This window comes from Panthera tigris, chromosome A2 (genome assembly GCF_018350195.1).
Source record: "Panthera tigris isolate Pti1 chromosome A2, P.tigris_Pti1_mat1.1, whole genome shotgun sequence".
NCBI lineage: Eukaryota > Metazoa > Chordata > Mammalia > Carnivora > Felidae > Panthera > Panthera tigris.
In genome coordinates, this window is record NC_056661.1 from 53,494,307 (window position 1) to 53,513,813 (window position 19,507).

The 19,507-nt window shown below is 43.8% G+C and overlaps 2 protein-coding genes across 4 annotated transcripts in view; one reads left to right on the forward strand and one right to left on the reverse strand.

Moving 5' to 3' along the window:
• The window catches only part of TSEN2 (tRNA splicing endonuclease subunit 2), a 49,559-nt gene extending 44,366 nt beyond the window's left edge, over positions 1-5,193 (forward strand). For both annotated transcript variants that reach the window (XM_042979530.1, XM_007075443.3), the window contains exons 10-12: positions 539-650; positions 1,673-1,762; positions 2,679-5,193. In XM_042979530.1, the coding sequence (XP_042835464.1) occupies positions 539-650; positions 1,673-1,762; positions 2,679-2,738 (262 nt within the window). In that variant the 3' untranslated portion in view covers positions 2,739-5,193. The remainder of the gene's footprint in view (positions 1-538; positions 651-1,672; positions 1,763-2,678) is intronic.
• A 7,091-nt stretch (positions 5,194-12,284) lies between these two features.
• MKRN2OS (MKRN2 opposite strand) lies at positions 12,285-19,203 on the reverse strand. Of its 2 annotated transcripts, none has more exons than XM_007075442.3 (4): positions 18,890-19,203; positions 15,429-15,478; positions 14,025-14,187; positions 12,285-12,561 (listed from the first exon to the last, which is right to left on the reverse strand). In XM_007075442.3, the coding sequence occupies exons 1-4, from the start codon at positions 19,105-19,107 to the stop codon at positions 12,321-12,323; spliced, it is 672 nt and encodes a 223-aa protein (XP_007075504.1). In that variant the 5' UTR covers positions 19,108-19,203; the 3' UTR covers positions 12,285-12,320. The 2 variants fall into 2 exon arrangements, with proteins under 2 accessions (XP_007075504.1, XP_042835465.1); XM_042979531.1 differs by having other exon boundaries at positions 14,025-14,217.
• Positions 19,204-19,507: the final 304 nt, after the last annotated feature.

The window sequence follows — 19,507 nt, forward strand, 5'->3', positions numbered from 1 at the left end:
CAACCAACTGAGCCACCCAGGTGCCCCTGTGATGATTTTTTAAGTAAGGTAATGGCTTCAAAGGACAGGAGGAAATTTCTGACCTCCAGTGACCTCCTGTGCCACAGAAACAATTACAATCATGTTTCTCTTGGCCTGTTAGGAATAGATGCTCTGCAGCTGTGCTTTATACACTAATGGTGTACTATGTACATAGTAATAAATAGGTTATAATATGTTTTAGTATTACACATTCAGTTACTCTATGCAGTAATTGTTCATCTTAATATCAGTGAGTATCTAAACAGTTGAATGAATTCACAGCTTTCTCGTCAGGTAAAGTATTTCTGTTCTCTCCTTGTCACTGTTGAGATCAGCCTGAAAGTTTGTAATTTAAAGTAGGAGTTTTTCATTAATATTTTTCCCAATAACGTTGTAGGAGAATTTAGGAGGAGATGATGTACGTTTTATTTTCTGTATCTTTGTTTGGTAGAACAAGCATTATTCTTTTTAAAGAGGTTGATTTCATGCTTTTTAATGCCCTCTGTGTGTCTTCCAGTTATTCTGTCATTATTGAATTAGTCGACGACCATTTTGAGGGCTCTCTTCGCAGACCTTTCAGCTGGAGGTCACTGGCTGCCTTGAGCAGAGTTTCAGTTAATGTCTCCAAGGTAACGACATCAGCTTTGGCATTCACAAGTCATTTAAATGCTTGGATTTTTTTTCTTAAATGTAGTAGAATCATAAAAGTCATCTGTAGGAACTTCACAGTGTTCCTGCCAGTGAAGTTCTAAAAAGGTGGGGGGCTAGAAGCTGACCTCTTCTCGTGTTCCCTGCCCCTACCCTCTGGTACTGAGCACCACGAATTGAGCTTCAAAGATCCCTAGTGATTGATGTTGGTGGGCATTGCCTCCTTTCCCGGGCCTGCCGTCAACACACGCTCAAAAGTTACTCACACACGTTCACAAAGGAGTCAAAACATTGATTTCTTTTCAAAGCTAGCAGATCTCTTGAAGCAAGAGGAAGGATATTAGTATTTATAGCTAAACACTGTACATGTTTTGTCACCACCCTGTCGGTATCCTTATCCCTAAGAGTGAGGAATCAGAGTCAGAGATGTTAAGGGACAAACCCAAGATCATGCAGCTTATATGCAGAATGGGGATTCAGACCCAGAGTCGTCTGACTGCCGGACTTGTCTTCTGCCATATCCTGCTCCCGTCAAGATAGAAGGGAAATTTCATCTTACCCCAGGACTACTAAGGATGAAAGCTTTGTGTGTTCTCTGTTACTCAATAACTTGCTAACCAAACACAGACAGTGAGCCCCTCTGAGTCTGTCCCACTGCTGCTGGAGGCGCTGTGGGAGGTGACACCAGAAGGCCCAGCAGAGGCCAGGGGGCAACTGCCTTGTCTGCAGGTGAAACTGCTTAGGTTTAGCCTGTAAAAAATAGCTTTATCTTTTAGAAATAGGAAATCTGTACTGTTTCTAGTATTTTTACACCCATTGTATGGGCCTGGTCCTTAGTTAGATCCCGGGCCCATTCGTGTTCCTGGAGGAAACCGGTATGCTTTGTGAGTTTCCAGGAGCACTCAGTGGGAGGGAATGGAGACTGCCTGCACTTCCTGATCACGCACCCAAATTTATATTATTATTGTGTGGGATGTGGAGATTGTTCTTTGTTTCTCAATAGGAACTTATGCTGTGCTATTTGATTAAACCCTCTACCATGACTGACAAAGAGATGGAGTCACCAGAGTGTATGAAACAAATCAAAGTTCAGGTAGGTAAACTCAGAGACAAGTTCATGGCATCCTAAAGACCGTATCCACTGTATTGTGTCCTCTGGACCACGTGGTCCCAAGAAAAGAAAGGAAAACCTCTTGCCTTGGTAACAGGAAGCCCCCACAGGCCCTCTCCCCGCTGAGCCTGCTCTCAGTCCCCCTTAACTCCTGCTGCTGCTTTACCTGCAATGTCATCTGGCTTCCATCCCCACCATTCAGCTGAAACTGCTCTCATAGGCGGCCTGGGACCGCCCAGCCAAGCCTCTCCCAGTTCCCAGTCTTCCTGGAGAGTTTTTCTCTGGCAAGACTGCCACATTCATCATGCTGTCCCCCAGGGTTACTCGCTATTTCTGCAAGTAACTGCCTGTCTGCTGTGACTCCTCCCCCACATGCAGCCATCCTCGTCCTCTTTCATCTCTAACATTGCACCCCATCTCCTTGTTCACACCACCCGGTCCCTCTACAGCCCCACCAGTCACCATTCGGCTTCCCCGGCCTCAGTGCCTCATCCATCCAGTTTGTCTTGCCTGTGCCCACTCGGTTAGCTGTTCCTAAAATGCCAGCCCAGATCCACTTCTCCCTTCTCAGTGCCAGCCCGGATACACCAGATGCATACCCGGATACATCTCAGATTTGGTTCTCGTGCTAGCTTTCAGATTCCTTTTCCTGAAATGTCCCAGTGGGATGCCAAGGCACATTTAGCTTTTAAAATCTTTGTGTGATTACGGTAGGTAGTATTTGCGTATAAGGTGTGTACATTTTCTCCAGATGTTTCAGTAACAAGGAATAGGGACAGGTGTCATCATTATACAGACAACTCTTTGTGAAATGTTACTGTGATGTCACACACCTAGCATGTTCTTTCATTTCTGATGTTGAAACTTTCAGTCACCTTTTTATTTTGATTGGTTGCAGGAGGTGATTCTAAGCCGTTGGGTTTCTTCACGAGAGAGAAGTGACCAAGACGAACTTTAACAATTCAACCTCAGAATTCTGATTTACCAACAAATACTGTTGAGTGTCCTACAGTAAGCCAAGTTCTGTGTGAGGTAAAAAGTCCTCTTACTATAATCGCCCAGTAAGTGAAAAGTTCTAAAGGGCATGTCCCCCCCCATCACCAAAAAGCAATTAGTATTTTAAAAGATAAAATGACACAGGGGAGAACAAAGAGCCCTCTGCTGGCCTTCAGATTCTGTTCTTGAGTAAGTCACTGACCCTGACTGATCCTGAATTTCTCGTCTGTGGGCCCGCATCCTCACCTATTCAGTAAGCACATTGGACTAGATGAGTTCCAAGAGGACTCTTCCAGCTACAGGGAAATTCTGTTACTCTCTGATTTTACCTGACAACGACAGTAGTTTACATTTATGTGACACGGTACAGTTTCCCAAACTCTTTTCTACGCATCTCATTACTCACATCCAGTGTGTTCCTGAGAGTGTGCCGGAAAGGAGACTTGGGGATTATAAGACTCTGTGTGCCAATATGTTAAATGGAAAAAATGATGTGTCTCATCTTTTCTAAGAACTTCAACCAATTACTCAACCCTGGAAAATCCACTTATTATCTGTCCAGGATTTCTGTATCGTAAAGCCTTTCAAAAACGTCATCACCTAATCATTAACTCTCAGCTCACTGATGGGCACATTTGTGTCCAGTACACCACAGTGTTATACAGTATTAGATAAAAATTGCATCTTGCTTCAGTGAACTTGTTTGTAAAATAAAAATAGGTAGTGAAATAATGTATGAGGATACATAATGAATGCAGTTAGCATTTAGTAAAACTCAGTAAACAAAGCCTTTTTCAAATTGGTTACATACCAGTCAAGGTTTTGCAGGGCAGCAGGGGTGGAGGGGAAGATGAGCAGGAGGGAAACCAGTGACAGCCTGAGGGAAACAGGTGTGTGAGATTCGTCCAGTGTCCAAATTCAAGACAATGGCAGTCTTCTCTTTGACACTGCATACCCCAGAAGTGGACGGTGAGAGCTGGAATGTTTGCATTCCTGTGACGTGTGGTCTTGGAGCTTCCGGCGGCCTGAGATTCCACCTGATGTCGTTTTTGAACATGGTGCTCTGTTCACGTCATGATCCTGCTCTCGCAACAGAAGCATTAGATCCGCATGATCTACATTTTAAAGATTTGGCATTGAAATAAGGGAGCTCCTCTTTTTCCCTCCGATGCAGACCAATATGATTACCAATTTGAAAGAGCCTCTCAGTAATATGCCTTTTTGCTGTACGTTAGCGATACCAGTAGCTCAACATTTTTACTACCCGCTTTGCTCTCACCAGGCTCCTTAGCAAAGTCAGAGACTTGGCTTTCAAACATCACTTTTTTAAAACCCTGAAAGTCAGCAAAAATTTCAGGCGCTATTTTTTTCCCCATTTCATCTGTCATTTGTGGTGACACTTCTCTCCATACCTGATCAGTGCGTCATATGCCTTGATGGTAAAAACTCTTCTGTGAATCCTTCATCACAGTTCTGTCAGCCCGTGAGCACCCACATCACCTGCTTATCATCTGCTAATGTGCCTTCAAGGTTGTGGTGACTTCTTCATGTAAAGGCTACAGTAAAGATGTAGAAAAGCCACAAGACTGCACAGATACTACTTATAAACGAAAGCTGTAGAAGGATGTCCAAAAGCACCATCTTTAAACAAGCCTTGTATGAAAGATTTTCCTCCTTCATGTACACCGTCTGAACATGCTGCAGTGGGCCATGCACTCTTCAGCATTTCCCAAGGGCCCTGGGGTTCTGGAATGATGTACCAGCAAAGGTTTTGGGTTACATGAGCCTCACAGTTGCCAGCTAAAAGCAGTATTAGCTTGTCTTTAGATGTATTATGTCCTGGCACTTTTTTCTTACCTTCTGAAATAAATGTAACAGATGGCATGTGTTTTTTTTTTAAAAAAGCTCAGGTTCAGCAAGATTGGAAATTTGCTCTGTGATAAAACCACCTTCACAAATGGCTGTGGTTCAGTGGGGAGATGCTGCCGCCTTACAGAGCAGAAGTTGCTTCACCCACTCTCTTCCAAGCATGTTTTATGTGGTTCTTAAATCTCAAACCTCCGAGATTTGCTTTAAAACTGGAATTCTTCACCAAATCCTCTCTCTCAGCTCTCCCAAGGTGTCTAAGCTGCCCATTGTACCAGCATGTGTTCAGTAGCATCACACTGACTGGCCATGCACCCTCCATACAAGAATTTCACTGGCTTTATAACAGCACGCCACACTCAAGAACGCCGCGAAACTTTGTGGAACCAGCACTTTTTACAAGTTGTTTTGTTACCCAGTGCAAAAAATATATACACAAAAAAGAAGGAATACATACTTGGCCAAGACTGTATCTTTTATGTGACCACCTTTCTGAACTATCACTTCTAATTTTTTTTTCTTATAAAGGGATTTCTTGGGCCTTTAAAACTCCCATACTTTATTTATTTTTTTTTTTTATTTTTTTTTTCAACGTTTTTTTTTTTATTTTTGGGACAGAGAGAGACAGAGCATGAACGGGGGAGGGGCAGAGAGAGAGGGAGACACAGAATCGGAAACAGGCTCCAGGCTCCGAGCCATCAACCCAGAGCCCGACGCGGGGCTCGAACTCACGGACCGCGAGATCGTGACCTGGCTGAAGTCGGACGCTTAACCGACTGCGCCACCCAGGCGCCCCAAAACTCCCATACTTTAATAGCACCTGGTTGGCTCAGTTCAGTGTCCAACTCTTGATCTTAGCTCAGCTCATGATCTCACGGTTTGTGGGATCGAGCGCCTCACTGAGCTCTGTGCTGACAGCACGGAGCCTGCTTGTGATTCTCTCTTTCCCTCTCTCTCTCTCTGCCTGCCCTGCTCACGTGCTCTCTCTCTTTCTCAAATAAGTAAAGTTTAAAAAAAAAAAAATCACCTACTTTCTTCTTGGGCTTTTCCAGTCCCATAAGAGACGTTTTTACTTAATACAGCAGGGGAAATGATGCAACAATACATCACACATCTAAACAGCACAAGCATGGAGCAGTCAGCTAAGACCAGCACGTGCCGTGTGGTCCGGACACTCACAACTTGAGTGATTTTGCTGACGACTCCTATACTCATTGTTTTGTATTTGGATAGCCAATATACCATTTTTTTTGTAAATAGGTATAGCAGATATTCAGATAGTAGAGTTTAAGATGGGGCAGACCCCTGTGTTCTTGCTTATCACACAATAGGCTTTTTTTCCAATACAGAAAATCAATTTGATTTCAACAACTACAAATACATGGAAAATGGGAATTGAAATTTAAAAATAAAAATAGTATCATTTAAAATAATAACATAAATCATGAAATACTAAGGTATAAATCTTAGAATCACACAACAGACTTTTGACTTCAAATGGTGGGAGCCTCCACAGGACGAAGGTTTGAGGCTCAGAGACGTGACCACCCCACACCACCGCCATAGAGTGCGAGCAGAGGACTTGACCCCAGAGCTCTCAGTCCTATTTAGTGCCTTTATAAGATCTCCACAGCTAAAGTGACACCAGCCTAGAAAAGCATGTGAAGTCAGAAATACGTCACCATTAGGGCCTGAGTGGAGGTTAGAAAGGAAGGCTGCCCAACACTCCAGGCAGGCCTGGTATGTGCTGGTACATCTGGGTGGTGGTCCCCTGCCTCGGTGTTGGGGTGCAGCCTGGGGCCCCCACCAGGAACATGCTCATGCATCTGGTTTTGGCATAATCTTCAGGAGGTTCACAGATTCCATGAGGACCATCTGTGGACCCCACTTACAAACCTGGAAGCGTTGTGTGGTTCTTAACTTGTAATTAGTCTCCACAGAGATAATTTTATTGAAGGCTGGGTAATGGGGTGAGCCTTCTACAAAGGAACCAGTCGTAGCTCAGCTCTCCTGTGCACAGCAAGTCGAGAGCTGAGGGCTATTCTGTGGCCAGAAGGGCTGTAGTGTTGGCTCAGTGAACTGCATTACCTTCATGCTGCCTCCTGAAGAACCCATGGCTAGAACAGGTCGGTCACCCTTGGGAGGTGGGGCCAGCTGGGGCAGCAACAGGGCACCAATAAATGGTTCTGTATTGCAAACCTGCCCTGCCTTTAAGGCACCACCTCCTCAGGTTAGACTGAGTAGCTTACAGTTACCAGGATTTTTTTTTAAGTTTATTTTATATTTATTTATTTTGAGAGAGCACAGGCAGGGGAGGGGCAGAGAGAGAGAGAGAGAGAGGGAGACAGGGAATCCCAGGCAGGCTCTGCAATGTCCGCACACAGCCCAACGCTAGGCTCAAACCCACAAACCTTGAGATATGACCTGAGCTGAAATCAAGAGTTGGATGCTTAACCTCCTGACCAACCCAGTTGCCCCAGTCTTCAGGATTTTTAAAATGTTGAGACTCTGGTTGTCAGCACTTGCTTGGTTTCTTTAATTGGCCTTGGCTGGATGACAAGATGGCTGTGGTTACATGCTTTGGAGTCAGACACAGGTTTGCATCCCAACTCATCCCCTTACTCACCATGTGATCTTAACCTGTTTCCTCATCTATAACATAGAATTAATGTTCTCAGCCTTCACATACAAGGGAATCCTGCTCAGCCACAAAAAGGAGTGAAGAGCTGGTACGTGCAACACGGATGGATCTCAAACACATATCAAGTGAAAGAAATGCCACATAGTGTTTGATTCCAGGTATATGTCCAAAATAGGTAAATCCATAGAGAACACAGATCAGTGGTTCCCAGGGTCAGTGGGGGAGGACTAAGGAGCAACTGTTTGGTGGGTCCAGAGTCTCCTTTAGAGGTAATAGAATGTTTTGGAAGTGGAGGTGATGGTTGCACAACACTGAATCTACTAAGTGCAGAATCTTTCCCTTGAAAATAAGTTTATGGAATAAGAATCTCACCTCCATGAGAAAAAAAAAAAAAATTAAAAATAATAATGATGTCCAGAGGCTTGCTGGGAGATTAAGTGGCTTGGCCTTTACAAGGTGCTTATTAGTACCATGCCTGGCTCGTGATGGACTTCCAGTAATTTCCAGCTATGCTGATTCATTTGGTGAGGCAAGAGGAAGTTCTTCTGTCTTAAGAACCACCATTACCCATCATCTGAAGGCAGTGATTTGTGCAGTCGCTTATGGTATGTTGATTCTCTTAGCTTCAGTTTTAGAGACTGACATTTTTCTGACCTCATTCCCAGACTGTGCGGGGAAATCCCGATGTCTGTGCCTCTACTGGCCTAAGTCCTCCTGTAAGGAGACTCAGTTCCATTAAGTGATTCATACAGGGATTGGCAGGGATTAAACCAACATGAATGGGACGTGGTTTTAGGCAGTTTAACCGGGATTGAGCTGCTCAGGTTTCCCTACATTTTTTAGAATAGTCTGTACACAAGTCTGAAAAGTCATTGTTACTTGTGGAATAAAATTTTGATTTCGTCTTTTTTTTTTTTTTTTTGCCCTTATTGTTAAAGCATTGTCATTTTCTTTCTTCTTTTTTTTTTTTTAAGTTGCTATTTACTTGAATTGGTTTTTAACTTAGTTTTCCCCTTGTGGAGGAGTACTTAGGTTGAAAAGAAATGAGTTATCTTCTCCCCACCACCACCTACCTCCCATTTGTGATTTTACCAACTAAATTGATTTCTTAAAAATCTGATTACAGACTCAAATAATTATACCATGAATGTTAACTTCCATGAAACTGAGGTCCATTTCTAAAATTGAGAGTTATCTAATGCTTGATTTATCTTCAATCTTAACTTTTTTTATATATAAGCTGAAAAAGTTTAGTCTTTCTACCACTTTGTGTAATACAGGGAGACATCCTGTAGGAGTATATGATCTGAAAAAGCACATTTGTGAAACTGTTAAACTAAGAGGTAGTGGGTTTTTTTAATTTCAAAGTAATTCACTCTTTTAAAAAAATGAAAGATTGCAAGCATTTAAGATGTTTAGAATCTTTCCATTTTCAGAAACAATGTTACACAGGTAGATATTCTTCCTTTTATTTTAATGTTTATTTATTTATTTTTGAGAGAGAGCTGGGGAGGGGCGCAGAGAGAGGAAGACAAAGAATCCCAAGCAGACTCCACACTGATATTGCAGAGCCCCTTGTGGGGCTCGAACTCACCAACCATGAGATCATGACCTGAGGTGAAATCAAGAGTCGGATACTTAACCAATTGAGCCTCCCGGGTGCGCCTCTTCCTAACTTTTAAGTAGCACATTCTGATAAAGTAGGAAGAATGGCATTAGAAAAACCTACGTCCAAATTCCAAGTCTACACTAGGGAAACAGTGGTGACCTTGGGAGCCTTCCCATATCACTCTGAACCTTAGCTTCCTCACCTGTGAAATGGAAATGATCACAGCATGCTGAGTGTGTTTTGTGGACTAAATGAAAGTGTCTGGCATGAAGCGTGTGTACTTTTTCCTCTTTCAGATAAACCAAAAGTATAAGCACTGCCATAATTGTTTTCTCTAGGAAATGTAAAGCCTATTTTATGCCCTGGTAGGTGACAGAGTGGAGGAGAAGGAGGTGACAGAAAAATAGTTGGAGGTAAAGTAGTGAAGACAGCTCTGGGGATGGGGAGAAGTTTCTCCTCCTGTGCAAGGGGAGCCAGAAATGGCCATTGTGTGTTTTTTCTCAAATAATGTTTATTAGGTTTTCCTGGTTATAGGAGTAATTCATGCATGCCCTGAAAGCTTTGGGGAAATGCTTTGGGTGGATCATTTTAGACTTTCAAATCAGTTAACCCTGAGGCTAACTTTATGACCTTGCAGTGAAAAGGAGCCCAGCAGTCAGTCATTACTTGAGGGTTGATGAGGACTAGATGTGTGCCCAGGGCAGCACTAGACCGTGAGATGGAAGAGGTGCATTGTGGGGGTGCCAGTTCTGGAGAACTCTTCTGGGAAGCAGAGTTGGTGCCAATGCTGACTCTCCTCATCCTTCAGTTAGCATTTAGCTGGTATGATAAAAGAAACTTAATGGAAGGACTCTCAGTTCATAATTCTGCAAAACTGAGCAACATTGCCATCTATTGGTGTTATGTCAGTGCTTAATTTCCTTCATTAGGGGTAAAGTTTGTAAGGTGGTATTGTGATTTTTATGAGAGGGAATTTGTAGCCTCCTGAAGTGAAAGAAGAAATAGGCTGACTGCTGCCGTTCTCACCCCCAGGTTGGAGAGCAGTCCCTAAAACAGGGACTGGAGGCCGTGAAAGCTTTGTTTGAAAATCAAGGAATGCTGCACTAAGAGAAAGGGTGAAATTGCCATTTTTAACATTTACCCTTATTTTATCCGAATTTTTATGACATGTATTTCCATTCCCTGTTTGAATGTCGATGGAAGCACAATCTTTATTTTCTCCTTTATCTTCTCTAATGGTGGCAAATGGTGGCCCAGTGGTTATGTGCACGGCCTTCACAGTCAAACCTAGATTTGATCTCTGATTTTCCAACTGTGTGACTTTGGGCAAGTCATTTCCTCAGTTTCCCTTTTCATGTGCAAATTGGGAATATTGTTAGTACCTACTTCTCAAGGTGGTCTTAAGGATTAAAAGGGAAGAAAGATTAAGAAATTTACTCAGGTATGGAGTCCTTAATGAATATTCATTAATTACAGCTGCTCTGATTATCAATAATTGGGTAAAGAACTGGACCAGAGAAGTAGAGTCCAAAAATAGTGTGTTAAGAGAATAGGGACAAATTGGAATATATCCCAAACTCAACACTCGATTTTTCATCTTTACCCAGTCAAGTCTTTATAACTTCTTGAACACCACAAAAGAGTAGTCATGATTCTGTTTAAAGCGGTATCATGTTCTGGGTGGGAAGTTTCGTTTCTCTTAAAAGGACCCAAACTTGTAAATGCAAATGTTGGTGTGCCATGCATTTTCCCCCCACTGAATTTGCCGAGTTCTGAAACATTACCCAAATGCCTCCTTGGTAACAGGCTTTACGGATCTGTAGCAAGTTTTCTGAATATCTTTATTATGGGTAAATTACCGGTTCCTTAAAGATGGATTTGGTTTTTTGGAAATTAGACATCATTTATTTGGTGCCATAGCTGGGGCATAAGATTAGATGTGGCAGTATATCACATTTGGTCAAAAACAAAGTGAACTCTGGAAGCAGTTTCCAGAGAGGAATGCTGAAACATTTCGCTCCTTGGCTAAAGTTCAGTGATTATTTGCACATATGAATTCTGATGTGGTTGTTAAGTCACCTCATTTCTTCATAATTACTCCTCCCACCTGTTCCCCCTTCCTTCCCCTGAAGGTGTTAGAGAAAGAAGTCCACCTTTCCTTGTATCCTTCCTGAATTATGCATTTAAAGTAGACAGAGGAGGGGCCCCTGGCTGGCTCAGTCAGTGGAGCCTGCGACTCTTGATCTCAGGGTCGTGAGTTCGAGCCCTACACTGGGTGTAGAGATGACTTAAATAAATAAATAAAGTTTAAAAAATAATAAAGTAGGCAGGGGATGTGCTTTGCCTTGGTAAACTCAATACCCTGATCTCCTCATGTGAGGTCAGGCAAAATGAAGCAGAATGACTTGAGGAATTGCCATCCACTTTGCATATATGCTCATAAAGGCTAATTGAGAAGTGGAACCTGTTTCCTGACTTAGATTCCAAGACCCTGGCTTACTTGCTTTCCTTACGTCTTTCCTTCTTTCTTCTCTTTGTTTCACTATTGCTGTCAAAAGGCTACCATGTGCTTTTTAAATAAAAACAATCCAGTGAATTTACTTCATTAATTGTGTCTTGCTCACCTTTCTACAAATTCCTACTTTCTGGGTTCACATGGAAAGGTGAATTTGTTCAGCTTTAATTATAGAAATAGTTTTCATTGTTCTGTAAATAAAAATGCTGCCACTCTGCTGTATCATGGAATCTCAGTTTAAAAATCAAACCATTATGAGAATAATTTAGTTGTAATCCAATACAATTTTTAAAACCCAGGGTGTGGTGCCTGGGTGTCTCAGTCAATTGAACATCTGACTCTTGATTTTGGCTCAGGTCATGATCCCAGGGTCGTGGGATCAGGCCCCATATCAGGCTCCATGGAGCCGGCTTAAGATTCTCTCCATCCCTCCCTCCCCCTCTGTCCCCTCCCACCAGCTCATGCTCTCTTTAAAAAAACAAAACAAAAAAACAAAAACCCTTATAGGTGCGCCTGGGTGGATCAGTTGGTTAAGCAACCAACTCTTGATTTTGACTCAAGTCATGATTTTGACTCAGTTTGTGAGATCAAGCCCTGTGTCAGGCTCCATGCTGACAGCACAGAGCCTGCTTGGGATTCTCTCTCCCTCTCTCTGCCCTTCCCCTTGCTTACGCTCACATGCTCATGCTCTCTCTCTCTCTCTCTCTCTCTTGCAATAAATAAATAAAACATTTTTTAAAAACAGGACAATCTTTATTAATTTTATAAATTCTTATACTGCAGTATGTGGAAATATGCTAAACGTAAAGTCATAACACTTTGGTATTAAGCACAGTTTAACCCACCTAAAAATCTCTAGTATCTACTAATGGTAGGAAGTCCCGAGCTACTCCTCTGCTGGCATACGGCACACTCAGCACACACCGCTCCCCTCAGAAGGGTTTGTCTCTTCCTCAGGGCAGTCGGTCACGTAGAAACCATGCTCCTCTATCCCTCGGTAGAGTGTGATGTACTTGGAAGCCTTCCTTGTCCTCGGAACCACGTACTTTTCCGTGAACTCACCCTTGTCCAGTTGCCCCTTGCCTTCTGTGGTCAGAACGCAGTTAATGAACGTGAGGGTGTAACTGTAGCAGTTGTGATGGTCTTCTTCATACCTTACAAAAGAAGGATGGTGAGAAGGGAAGGCTTAGGTTTAAAAGCTGCTCAGGGGGCACCTGTGTGGCTCAGTCAGTTAAGCATCTACCTTCGGCTCAGGTCATGATCTCACAGTTTGTGAGTTCAAGCCCCGCGTCGGGCTCTGTGCTGACAGCTCACAGCTTGGAGCCTGCAGCCTGCTTCGAATTCTGTGTCTCCCTCTCTCTCTGCCCTGCTCCCCACCTCCCCCGCCCACTCACACTCTGTCTCTCTCTCAAAAATAAACATTAAAAAATTTAAAGAGGGGCGCCTGGGTGGCTCGGTCGGTTAAGCGTCCGACTTCGGCTCAGGTCATGATCTCATGGTCCGTGAGTTCAAGCCCCGCATCGGGCTCTGTGCTGACAGCTCAGAGCCTGGAGCCTGTTTCAGATTCTGTGTCTCCCTCTCTCTCTGCCCCTCCCCTGTTCATGCTCTGTCTCTCTATCTCAAAAATAAATAAACGTTAAAAAAAAAAAATTAAAGAAAAAAAAAGGCTGCTCAGGAACAAGCCATGAAGCTGTTGAAGGACTTGCAGAATTGAAATTGGGCTGTCAGCGGACTGGGCCCCTATGTGTGCTGACCCCCTTGGTGACAGAGCTCCCAGAGGTGCAATTTCGAGGGACACTTGGCAGTTTGGGCCATGTCCACTTGCAAGTTACATAAGACAGGAGTGGGCATGTCTACATGTGCTGACTCATTGTATGGAAACTGCCAACTTAGGGAGCTGACATTCTAGAAATGGAGTTCTCCTTCCAGGTTTTAGGGTATCCCAGTGTCTAAACTTATTTTAAGGGAAGCCTCAAGACAATTTAGGTTCACAAGTATGCTATATATCTAAAGTGTTGAGGGAGCAATAAATTGAGAAATTTCAAATTTGCCAAATCACAAAAACATTATTTTTACATGTTAAACATTTAAAAAAATGTTTAAGGGAATATAATAGGGGTCTTGCTGTACATATTAAATGTTAAGTATGTAAAAATATCTAGTCAAATAACTGGAGTACTAAGCTATGGTCCTTTTGGTTCTTAAGATGCTGTGATTCTGGGGCTCCTGGGTGGCTCAGTTGATTGAGCATCCGACTTCGGCTCAGGTCATGATCTCATGGTTTGTGCTGTTGTCAATGCAGAGCCTGCTTTGAATCCTCTGTCCCCCTCTCTGTCTGCCCCTCCCCCACTTATGTTCTCCATCTCTCTGTCTCTCTCTCTCTCTCTCTCTCAAAAATGAATAAACATTTATTTTAAAAAATGCTGTGATTCTATTGTGTAAATGTACATTGGCTCACCTCTGCAGAAAACCCAAAGTAATTCAACCCCTGTTTAAACTTTGTTACAGGTACTACTCTCTTGGTACAGGCTCACCATGAACTAAACAGCTTAAGAGTCCTCTGAGCTGGGGTCCCACCTGCATGGTGAATGAGCAGGTGGCCCCTACAGCCCTGTACCTCTGAGGCAGCCAGGCTCCCGAGGTGGAGAAGTCTTCCAGGTACTTGTCCCATTGATCCATCAGTCCATACATGCCGGGCTGCAGTAAAGGGATGCTTACGCTCTGCTCCCACCCTGCTTCATCTCGCTGGACCCCGTGCATGGTGTAATTATACACAACTCCTGCAACCAAAACTGGAGTCATGCGGAAGCCTAAGGGAAAATGCACCTCTGTTTAGAGGCCATCAGAAAATGACAACTGCCCCTGGGAAATGCCACATAACAGAAACCCAGTTGTACTTTGTGATTACTGTCGAAGAGCAGTAGACCGTGAGAGGCCCTAGAATCTCACAGGATCAAGCTGGGGAGGCAGCCACCCACCTAACAGATTTAGAGAGGGCCTTGCCTAGAGTCAGGATTGGGGGTTATGAGCCTCTGCCTCCGGGGCCCTCAGCAAAGCATTTCTTTCAGGGAAACCCAGTTCTTGCTCTACCTGTTCTCCAGCACCGTGAAGTTGCCCCCAGGAAATGGAGACTAGAATAGATATTCATCTCCAAATATTTTTTGCTCAAGTTTTCTATTTACGAATGTGTCTATCTTCTTTCCTTAAATCAGCAATAAATTTCCACTGATGAAATGGGTGGTAAATTTGCTCATGTGGGTAAATCTGAGTTCAAAAATCCAGTCCTGGGTTTCTGTTCGCTGGTCAGTTTCTCCCACCTTGAGCAGGTGCAGAAAGGTTGCCTTCAGACTTGACTTATGAGGCCTGTGATCACAGCCTCACCTGCCTGGCTTTGCTCACCATCCCTAGGCCCACGACCCCCTGTGACTGGGGTACCAGGCCCTCTTCCTGTACGCTGGATGCTCTGGCTTCAGGGCCTCCAGGCTGTGCCCTCAGAGCTAAGTCTGGGCAAAGGAACTGCTTTGTTTAAACATGCCTTTTTTTTTTTTTTTTTTTTTTTTTAAGTGAACCCACCACATGCCCAAGTCCTCTGTCCCTTGGTTTATTCCTGAGGCCCGTGCCTGGCCACCAGAGACCCTGGTGTGTGAGGACCCAGTGGCAGTGTGCTGGGTCCAGATTCTGGTTCCAACACAAGAAGAAATCATGTTCCTCTCTCAAAAAACCAACAAAACAGGCTTGGTGATACTCTTGGCTGAGAAAACATTAACAAGCTTTCAAATATTTAGAATTGTCATTAGTACTAAGTTACTGTAAAGTCAAGTATTTCTCTTTTAAGGGGGGTAAGCATCGCCCACCTAATGGTACGGTATGAGAACCCCGGGAAAAGAGGAATTCCCTAATTAAATGTTGTCATGAGCACTTTTTCTCTAGAAATACCACTCTCTCCTACCTAGTAGTGTGGGGACATTTTAAGTTTTTAATAAAACAAAACAAAACAAAAAACCAGTGGCAGTGCACTCACCATTTGTGTTGGTTATTCCCACGTGAAGATCAGACCTTCCATCGTACTCCCTGAAAGAAACAAGTTTTCTGTTTTTTCTCATTTGCACATGACTGGCATGAAGAGTCCATATTTAAAAGCAGGAGAGTGATCTTGGCCGGTGCCAAAACTTGCCATCAGTGGCCATGTGAATGGAAGCACTGTTTCAAAACTGGTTGAGCCAAGAGTACATCTGAGGTAGAAAATACTCCCCCGGCCCCCCCAGCTGGATTTTTTTGGCCCCCCATCACTAAAGGCAGTGGAAGGCCTTGGAAGGCCATTCCTCCTAGAGCATAAAGTCAGCTTAACTCTTAGGTGCCCAGCTGAGGGGCACAGCTGGAGGTCAGTTCTTGAAAGAGATCCTCATGCTTCCCGCCTTGTAGGTGAGGTTACAGGCTGACCGGGGAGAGGATCCTGAGTGCATCTCAGTGGACCTCTACCTTCAAAACTAAAGTAGCATCTTTTGGTCTTTATAGCCTGCAGCCACACCCACTTTTCCTGGATGGCCTTGTTTTCTGAAATTACTCTTTACCTGAGACTGTTCATTAAATCTATGATTCCGTATGATTTAACCTTCATTTCCAATCCCAGGCCATCATTTACTAGCACGGGGACATTAGCAAGTCACTTTCTCTCTCTGATCTCAGTTTCCTCATCTGGAAAATGGGAATATCATAAACCTCCTAGCAAGCTGGTTGTAAGAATAAAATACCAGTTGAGTGCCTGCAAGTGTCAAATAAATCAGAGGTTATTGTTGGCTCAGTTGGTAAGCGTCCGACTTTGGCTCATGATCTCACAGTTTATGAGTTCCAGCCCTGCATCAGGCTCTGAGCTTACAGCTCAGAGCCTGGAGCCTGCTTCAGATTCTGTGTCTCCCTCTCTCTCTGCCCCTTCCTTGCTCATGCTATCTCCCCCCCTCCTCTGTCTCTCTCTCTCTCAAAAATAAACATTAAAATAACTTTTAGTAAATAAATCAGAAGTTGTTGTTAAATGATAAAGCTCCTTCATGAGACCGCAGGTTCCTCATTAAAGTGAGCAGTCCGAGGGTTTAAAATGACTGAAAACACAAATGGCTGCCCCATCTTCACAGTGATCCCCCAGGTCATCTTGTTGCAGCCACCACTTTGAGGGTTTTGAGACTGTGGGTTCAGAGGCTGAGAATGAAGCTGGGCAACAAGGTACCAGTCTGATTGTAGCGCTGCACTTACATACCCCAAGATTGCTGCATAAGCATGTCACTGCACTTTGTTTCCTGCCTCAATCCTAGGTGTTCCTTCCCTCCCCCTGTCCTTCAGTTATTTCTCAGTCATGCAACAGATATTTATCAGGTGTGAACGAACTATGGGCCTGTCGTTTGAAGTGAAAGGCTAGTAGCACAACAGGAAATAAGCCTGACAAGGTCTCTGCCCTCTTGGAGTTTGCTTGCTTCCAGAGAAGACTTTTTAGTTTAACGAGTTTTTAACAGATAAGTGCTCTGAAGGGGAAAAAAATGTAGACTGTTACAGAAGCATGTCATAGGGGCAGTGGCAGGGCCACCTCTCTCTCATACAACTCCTTTGTACAAATTAAGAAAAGTTCCCTTTTTTCCTGCAGATGCAGCTCTGCCCAGCATGTTTGGCTTGCTAGATGTAGTGCCTCCTGAGTTTCAGGACCCAAAACCACCTTGACAAAGCATCTTTGTGCAGTGTACAACCTGTACAACCATATGTGGCAGCCCTGAGAGATCTTAACCTAGTTTGATGAGAACCTCAGTGATTTCCAAGGGTCATTGAAGGTTTTCTTTTACAAAGTAGATGAAATTTTCTACTGAATAGTTGGAGTCATTCTTGAGAGTTTGGAAATTGGATGAGAGGGAAAGGAACAGTTTAGAAGTTGGCCTTAGAAGGTCTGGTGGGCAGGGGACTACTTGAAGTTCTGCAGATCCTGGCATGAGGGGATGGGAGGATGCTAAAGCATATAACCTGTTTCAACACCACCACCTCCCTTCTGCTGATGCCAAGGAAGGCCAGGCCCATCAGTATTGCTACCACATCACAGAGTACATAAATGCTTATTAGGGGCCAACCCAAAAGCCTATCATGTTCTGGAGAGCAGGGCTCTGGCTCATTCACTGTGACATCCCTGGCATTTCCCACACAGAGATGCTTGGTAAGGATTTGTTGAATGAATCAATGTTATAGTGGATGAATTCTGAATTTTAATCACTTTATTCAAAAGCTTTCAGAATCTAGCCAAGTAATTCTCCAAGTTAGCATGAATGAGGGGATCTTGTGAAACATTTTGGGCTTCATGATTTAGATAAGGGAAATGAAGTTTCTGCCAGTTACATTCTGAACTGAATATGAAAAGAACAGCATGGAAAAGAGCATGTTGGCTCCACTTTGTGTCTGGTGCCCGGGTCATGTTTCTGCCTTAACACTGCCCCTCACCACCCTGCAAGGTCGGCAGGACCCTCATTTTGCAGATGAGGAACAGAGACTCCAGAGGGTCTGATGCTGTCTGAAAACAGGATAGGAATTGGGGGCTTTGTGGTACTATGGCCTGCACTGTTCTCTCTGTATCCTGTGACCTCCGGGAAGAGTCAGGGGTGCAAAACTGCACACTTTCGTTCATTTTATCCACATAAGGACAGGAAGGAAATCAATTAAGGAAGTTAGTAAGCAGGGAAATAAATAGACAACTCCAACCGTCTTACCCCAAACCAGAGCTTTTGAGGGCACATGAGCGTTGGGAGGGGGGATTTCAAGAAGGCTAGGATGTCTCCGCATTAGGTCACAATGATGCTTACGAACACGCTTCCTAAAGCACGTGCCATCGTTCTGTAGCATCCATGCTCTCAACACCTGGCCTGTGCTGGGCCACTTCTAGTTCCATTTGTAAACTCCACAGGGACACTAAGGAGGTAAGGTCCTTTCTTTTGATTTCTGAAATCTTTCTTAAAGTCAGGTGGCATCCACAATTGAGGCACACCAGGTCTGGTCTTCAATTTAATTCACCACCATGTAGAATAGTCTGTATGTGGCCGTTTTTCAGGCTTTTGTACATGGTACCTGTTTGCCACAGATATTTCAGGCTAACTCACAGTAAAGGAATTATTTTGACTGGAGTAGCTGCTGGGTCGTTTTCCCAGTTAGCCTCTTAGTGCAAAATCTATGGGTAAAAAAAAGTTCCAAGCTTTCAGTTTTCCTCTCCTAAGATTGTATAAGCAGGTTTGACCTTCACATGTTCTTCATATATTCTTGCACTTATCCCTCTAGGAAAGTACATACACCATCTATCTTTATGAAATGAGTAGATCTACATTTTAGGATTTAATGCCAAAAAAACTGGCAAGACTATCCACCAAGCCTCACCCTGTATAGTACATGTTAGAAAGTTTTAGTGACCACAACACAAAAGGAAAGGTTTACAGAATTCAATGTAACACTTAAAAAACACCGTACCTCAGAAACGTCCCTTGAGTTGGTCTGAGGAGGAACGAACATTTTTCTTGATGCCCATTGGTAAAGGGATTGGAGATGCTAACAGGTGCTTCCTCCAGCTTCCTCGAGCTCATGACTTGCTGGCAGAGGGGGCAGCACAGGGGCACACTGAAGCTGTAGATGTATTTCTTACAGTGGTTGAATTTAATTAAGGGCTTTGCAGCCTCTGCAGGGTGCATGGTTTTCCCCTCCTGGGCAACCAGGGTTAGTTTCCGGAGACTTCCTTTTCCTCATTACCTGGCTGGCAAATAAATGTACGCCTCCCGAGTAACCTGATCAACAATGACGTCATTCTGATTGACAGCTTCGGAAGCCAAACCAAATAGGATTAACCCGTTACCAGACCGCCCCATAAACTGGTATCTTAAAGAGCTAGTTTTCATTTGTGCTCACTTACAAAGGTTCTTTCTAGCCTTGTACGTTCTGCAGCCGCCGTCAGTCAGCTCCTACTCATCCTTTAAAGCCCTACTTTTCTGTGAAACTTTGCTCCACTTCTTCGAGTGGTCCCTTGCGCTGGTGGGACTAGATTCATGCTTCTCATGGGCTCTGATATTTGATTAGTCATTAGCCTGTGAGCTG